This window comes from Empidonax traillii, unplaced genomic scaffold (genome assembly GCF_003031625.1).
Source record: "Empidonax traillii isolate 1590-97213 ecotype Southwest subspecies unplaced genomic scaffold, ASM303162v1 scaffold3750:size11194, whole genome shotgun sequence".
NCBI classification, from domain to species: domain Eukaryota; kingdom Metazoa; phylum Chordata; class Aves; order Passeriformes; family Tyrannidae; genus Empidonax; species Empidonax traillii.
Genome location: NW_020958943.1, coordinates 3702 through 10961, shown reverse-complemented (window position 1 = coordinate 10961; position 7260 = coordinate 3702). Strand labels below are relative to the sequence as shown.

General features: G+C 46.3%; 1 protein-coding gene across 1 annotated transcript; it reads right to left on the bottom strand.

The window, feature by feature from the left end:
• Positions 1–1203: 1203 nt before the first annotated feature.
• Positions 1204–2940, bottom strand: LOC114072709 (small conductance calcium-activated potassium channel protein 2-like; the record flags this gene model as incomplete). Its single annotated transcript, XM_027910572.1, has 2 exons — positions 1924–2940; positions 1204–1299 (listed from the first exon to the last, which is right to left on the bottom strand). Coding segments are annotated over exons 1-2 (1113 nt in total), but the record flags the coding sequence as incomplete, so codon positions are not given.
• Between the last annotated feature and the right edge of the window lie 4320 nt (positions 2941–7260).

Here is a 7260-nt window from a genome sequence, read left to right as displayed (position 1 = left end):
CACGACAGTGCCTCAAGCAACACTTACAGCAAGGTACACTGGAGAACGAGGCTCCCACATGGCAGCAGCTACATTTATTTATTTTTACACAAATAAAGAAACCTCTTCATCAGCATTTCAATAGTTTATAGTGATACACTGTCACCAGACACTTATTTACTGAGTACAATATAAACAGTTGCCCATCTTTGCTATCAATGCAAAGAAACTGGGTTCTGAGACAGAAATAGTGTTTTTCATATGTATGGACCGCAGGACAAGATCCCATTTGTCAAAGTCTTCAGTAGTGCAATACTTCTCTAACAGTAGTCTAAGGAGGAGACTATGGTGCCCTTTCATATTAGAAATACAGCATAGAAGAAGGGTACTACAAAATTCTTAATATCTCTTTTTTGCTAATTGGTACTGCTGAAAAAAAACAACCTTCCTGCCCTTGAAAAGTGTCATTTCTGTCTGTAGCCCAAGGTATCTCTAATTAGACATAGCAAAACCACCAATGTATCTACAAATAAGGTATTTTTCACTTCAAAACATTGAAAACTCTCTCTTACATGTTTCAGTTTAACTGAAATGTCAAATTGTAATTTCTTAATTAGAAAAAAAAAAAAAAAAGAAATTAGAACTACGTACCTGGGACAGGACATGTGACAGTATTTTTAGACTTACTCTACAGCTTTGATCGATACATTCCCCCTACCTTTAGCCTTACCTGTCTTCTAGGGCATTAAATAAAACAAATCCAACATAAGGTTTCCCCCTCTTTTTAAATATTCTAGTGTATGCTAGTATCTGAAACAGCACAGTGAAGATTACATACCTAGAAGTTATTGATGCCTCTTTCCTAATACTTAGCCCTGCTATCCAGAGAAAATGCACAGCATGACATTTAGTCACTGGGAAATAAGACTGTTGCCCTACATCTGCTACAGAAAATAGCAGGTATGTCATAAAGCATGCTATAACCTCAGAACTAAGTGATCCTACTAGCATAATCGCAGGTAACAGTTCCAGCAAGCAATGCAATCTTATTTCTCTCCAGGGATTAAATACATTCACTGAACTTCAGGAAGCACTAAGTGATTATTTATGTTTTCTGAATCAGCAGGAAGTGCAAAGTACTTACCACAATAAAGCCTTTAGAAAAACTGACTCTGCAACCACAGATATGTAAACACTCAGCAATTCATAAAGTTAAATAATTACCTGAATTTCCCTTGCATGGTATACAATAATGAGCCCAAGCAAGATAATCGTGGAGAGGCTAATAAGACATTTCAGAGCGAGGGAATACAGAGAATCCTGCAACAGAAAGACACCACTGTCCATCAGAGATACACACACGGAACCCTTCCCGCCCCGCCAGGCTCCCCAGCCCCACTGCGAGCAGCGGAGCCCGAACTGGGAGGGGAGGGAAGATCGCCTCGCCTTACAGTGTCGGGGCCGGAGGGTGCCTCACGGCGGGGCCAGGGAAGGGGGACACCTCGCCTCACGGTTGCGGAGCCGCGGGGTGAGCATCTCGTCTCAGGGCGGAGGACCAGTGGGCTCCACACGGCGGTGCCGGGGGGTCAGGGCACCTCTCACCTCTCTTTGGGGCGAGGGACGCTTCCCGGCAGGGCCGGGTGAGGGCTGAACAGTCCCGCCGTGCTGGGCTCTAAGAGAAACGAAGTGATGTCGGGGTCGGGCGGCAGCCGCCTTCCCACGAGGATGACGGCGCGGGGCGGCTAGACCGCAAGAATTTGAACGACTGTCAGGAGAGGGCAGCCGGCTGCGGAGCCACCTTTCCGCGAGCCCACGGACCGGGACGGACAAGGAGCCCACAGAGGGGGCACGGGGTCGGAGGGGTGGGGGTGAGGGGGGCGGGCGTTGGGCTGCGTCGACCGCGCCGAGAGCGAAAGGAAGGCGGTCCGACGGCGTGGCAGATACCTTCGTGTAGGCGCCCCAAGACAGCTCTGTCTCGATCACCATGACTACGATGCCGAACATGCCGAAGATGAGCGCGTAGTCGCTGAGGCGCTTGCGCTTCTCGAAGAGCGCCCGGCGGTGCCCCAGCTTGTAGCCGATGTTCTGGTTCTTCTTCTTGCTGGACTTGCCCCCGCCGTTGTTAGTGCCGCCGGAGCCGTAGAGCGCCAGGTTGTTGGAGTTGTGCTCGGGCTTGGAGACCACGATCTCCGGAGCAGCGGCTATGGGGCCGACGAGCGGCTGCTGGAGCGGCTGAGACTCGGAGTCAAGCTCGTGCAGGTTCCTGCGGGATGAGCTCAGGTTGCTGAGCGGCCGCATGGTGCCGCCGTTGTACCTGCAGCTGCTCATGGCTATTTCGGCGAAGGGATTGCTCTCCCGACGCTGCTGGTAGTGGTGATGGTGGGTGCTGGTGCTGCTGCTGCTGCTGCTGCTGCCACTGCTGCTGGGACTGGCTGCTTGCTGCTGCTGCTGCAGGCTATGGCACTGGTGGTACTGGTGGGGCTGTCTGGACGAGCCGGCATGGCTGGAGGGGGTGAGCTCGCTGACGTTCAGCTGGCTGCCCTGCCGGGAGGAGGCGAAACTGGAGAGCGGCAAGGAGTGAGTCCTGAGGGCGCCCGAGAGAGGCGAAGAAGTGCAGAGCAGCGAGGGCAGGTTATGCCCCGCTGCTGCCACAACGGCCCCATAATAGGTACAGTTGTTGCACTGGAGGCATGGGGTCTGCTGCTGCTGTGGCTGCTGGAGAAGACTTTGTTTGTCCTGGCCCTGCTGCTGCTGCTGCTGCTCAGAGCAGAAACCCGTCTGGAACTGCAATGGTGTTTCCATGTCGGAGGCGTTAAAGCCGCAGGAGCACCAGGTAGTGGTGGTGCACCCTGCGCAATGCCTTACGATCGGCAGGGGAGAGGCCTGCTGCCTCCACGAAGGGCCCATCCCGGCTTCCGTAGAATCCAGCCGATTGGTCGGGTGGACCAAAACAAGGCGCATCTCGCCGAGGGAGACCGGCTGCGGTGTGAGACGGCGGAGAGATCCCCCATCCGCCCTGCCCCCTCTCGCGCGGGGTCTACTACCACTCCCGCAGGTAGAGGTTACTCTCGCCCCCCGCCCCGCCGCCAGTGTGCCCCACGCCACAGAAACTCGAGGGGGCCCGAGGTGGGCGGGGGGAGCGCTCTCTGAGCTCGCTTCCGGGATCGCCCTCTGGGAGGAAAGGCACACATCTGCGCCGTCTCCAGAACATAGGCGCTGCGCTGCGCTCCGGAGCTGTCCAGCGACGCCCCGTCGCTTTCCGGAGACGTGCAAAACAGCAGCGTCCTCGCTCCGAGGCCCTCGCCGCGGTCCCGGGGAGGAGGCGGTTCTCAGGGCCTGGCGCGGCCGGCGCCCAGCACGGAGAGGAGCTGGGCCGGGGTGCGGCCTCAAGCCGTGCCCACAGGCCATCAGAGACGTCACAGGAGATCTCTCCTCTCCTGAAACTCGGGAGAGCCCAGGGCCCACCGGCTTCCAGGGGCCGCAGGGCCCGGGGTGGCAGCGATAGCTAACCGCTGGGGGGCCATCCGAGGCATTTGGTTACATAAAGTAATTTCCGATATTTTTCAGACTGTTCCGAAAAATATTTCTGGTATTAAGAGCCTCAGAAATAGCCAAGAGACAGAGGAGCTAACTTTTATTCGAATAAAAGGGAGAGTTCACTGGACAATCCCCCATGAAGTCTCTCCACTTGATAGAGGTCGCAGCCTCTTTTATCCCCTTTGCCCAAAACGCAGGTCCCTCCGTTTCCCCATTGGCTGAGGTACTTCGGGGTTACAGACTTTCCGACACGCCTACAACGTGTCCCCCATCATATGGTCATTAGGGGAAAGGTCCCCAACATTTTCAAAATGGAGGTTACTGATCCTTTGCTGCTGATAGGTCCTCTTGTCTCTGGGCAAACTGCACCTTTCTGTAACTGACGACTGAACAACCAGTAACTTGTCACTTCCTACTACTAAATGTAACTACACTACAAACTTTGCAAGAACACCTATTTATACCTCATAAGACCTATAACAAAGTGGAGTATATTTGTGCAGGACTTTCACACAGTGAAAAGAACATAGGTTCCGTAAGATTTTTCATTTTATAAGATCCATGCAATTCGGATGTGTTTGAAAACACAGGCAAAATAGGACCACTGAGAAACAATTATGACACCGTGTTTTTCCAAACAAATATACTGTCAGAACATATGTTTTGTGAAGTAAAGGCTTAGATATGCTTAGCTTTCATCCTTCCTTCTCTGTTCATGTCATGTCTTTAATATTTGCTTAAGTGTCCTCTTTAACAGAAGATAAAGTTCAGGATCTAGTTTACCCTGAAAGATTCTTAAGAAATTTGTACATTTGCACATTTTATTTACAAGTTAACAATTTCATCTACTCTGATGATGCAAGATTATCGATCTTTTAAAAATCTTGGTAAACTAAAATATGTGATTGTTGTGTTCTGTATGGGGAAATGATTGCATTTGCTTCATATATATCTATAATCAGTCACCAATCCTAATTTTAATATATCTACTGCTGATAGCCTATTTATTTGTAGAGCTCGGCAAGGATACCGCTGTTAGTGTCTTTTTCATCTACTTGCTCAGTAAAGAAATGAATATTCCCATGTTTGCCACAAGAAGTCATACTAATAATACACGATGCTCTAAAGCTAATCAGAGGTTTTCTTAAAGTTTCATTGTTCACTTGGAAGATCTTATCACAGTTTCAAGGTCTAAAATAGGAATTGGTAACAGTTTGCTTTTTCATAGTGAGAGAGGTAAACTTTCCTCTCTATGACAGCGATAAATGAACCAGAATAGAAAGATGCAATTTAATTTCACATCTCTCATTTTAAAATATTTTTTGAGTTTACTTTTAAAAATGAGTGTATTACATTTCAGAAATAAAATAAATTATTGATGTGAATTGAATTGTTCCTTTCTTGTCCCTGCTTTTTCTTTTTTTCTCATTATCAGTGGATCCTGCCACCTACGAGGAATGTCTTACTTAGCTAATTGCATCAGCTTTAATGATATTTTGCACAGCCATCGCAGGTGCTCAGCAGGTGACTATTACATCATTCTTAATCTATCTACCTTTTTATTAGTGTTAAACTCACAATTTGGTGCAATTTTCTAAGAGAACTTTAACTCGGTACAATTACTGATAACAAAATATATGCAATATTTCTATTTCAGCCTATGCAAAAGCAGAGATGGACTTGGGGACACACACACACACACAAGTGTGTGACCTTACTTTTAGCATTACAGAATCCAATATTTGAAGAATTTTGACCCATTAAGCCCAGTGAGACAGTGTTACATCTAAATATAAGATCATACCTTGTAGAGTTGGCTGTGTGTGAGCTGAAGATGTTAGCAGCACTTTTCATCTCAATGAAATATATGTAATTTCTTATTCTAAATAATGATATATTATTTGCCCATATTTGGAAAGTAAATTTTTTTTCCCACTGATACTTTATCATCAGTGCTTTCATTTTACCATCAAAACATAATTACCATGAATTTACACTGGGATTGCTGTAGTGGGAAAAGTCATTCTAGCTTGCTTAATAACGTAATCCCTTATTAAACTGTAAAATGTGAAAGGTGGACTTTCCTTCTATCAAATGACAGATGCATGGTGTGTATAGTTGCTTTCAAATCTTAAATGCACTGTATATAAGGTTCTTACACCTATAGTCAAGAGGCCTCCCAATTCAAAACAAGTGTAGTTGCTTCGTTGTGTTTAATTTGTTTCTACAGTTCTGATTCTCTGAAACACTCTAAAAATTCTACAGAACATTGAAATTCCATGTCACAAGAGTCCATCTGCTTGTTGTTGTCACCATCATACCTAAATCATACCTAAAGCCCTTTGGATGCATTCGTATCACATACTAATGCCAATTTATGTTGTGGCCCCATTTTTAGAAATCGTCTCTTGAGAAGTATGCAAAATTCATATACTTACAGAATAAATGGAAGCAGGGGAAGAGATGAAAGCTAATGTCCAGTTTAGTGTTGCCTGCAGTGCCACATTCTACTTGATACGCACTTAATTGTATTTGTGAGGCCGGTTTTTCAATTTATGAGATGGCTCCCTCGGGGAATAAGTCTGGGACAAAGGAATGGGACTGTGACTGAAGGAAGAGCATCTTACTTCTCCCTTCCTAGCTATGTTAATCTGGAGCACCTCTTCTCCACTCCACTCCCCCCCCTTACCCCTTTTGACATATTGTCCTGCATATAACAGGGTCTTCTTCACCCCCTTCCTTACTATAGAGATTATAGGGCACTTACTTTTATGGTGAAAGAATGACATAGCTATAAAGTAAATAACTTTTTTTTCACAACTCTTTCCTTAAAGAATCTTTCCTTAAATAAATACAGAAAAAAGACTTTATCTGGTTCAGACATTGCTCTAAGGGAGTTGCCATAACGAATTATTCAGTGGGAAATTGGGAGAGAAAGGAAGGTGAAGAGGCAAAATGGTAGCAGGTGATGAACAAAGATTACTGTGGAACAGAGTTTTGGGAAAATGGATCCAGACAACAACTCAATTACATAATGAAAATGATCCTGTTTCATTGTTAAAGCTTCTGGTAATCCATTAGAATAAGTCCCTAGCCTATAAATGACCTTGTATTGCATCCTCAGGTGATGACCGAAAACCCTATGAAACTTCCAGTGACAAGTTTCTTCCTTTTTTAGTTAAGAAAAAGAGTGGCCAAAAGAAATCCTCCACTTTGTTATAGGTCTTATGAGGTATAAATAGGTGTTCTTGCAAAGTTTGTAGTGTAGTTACATTTAGTAGTAGGAAGTGACAAGTTACTGGTTGTTCAGTCGTCAGTTACAGAAAGGTGCAGTTTGCCCAGAGACAAGAGGACCTATCAGCAGCAAAGGATCAGTAACCTCCATTTTGAAAATGTTGGGGACCTTTCCCCTAATGACCATATGATGGGGGACACGTTGTAGGCGTGTCGGAAAGTCTGTAACCCCGAAGTACCTCAGCCAATGGGGAAACGGAGGGACCTGCGTTTTGGGCAAAGGGGATAAAAGAGGCTGCGACCTCTATCAAGTGGAGAGACTTCATGGGGGATTGTCCAGTGAACTCTCCCTTTTATTCGAATAAAAGTTAGCTCCTCTGTCTCTTGGCTATTTCTGAGGCTCTTAATACCAGAAATATTTTTCGGAACAGTCTGAAAAATATCGGAAATTACTTTATGTAACCAAATGCCTCGGATGGCCCCCCAGCGGTTAGCTATCGCTGCCACCCC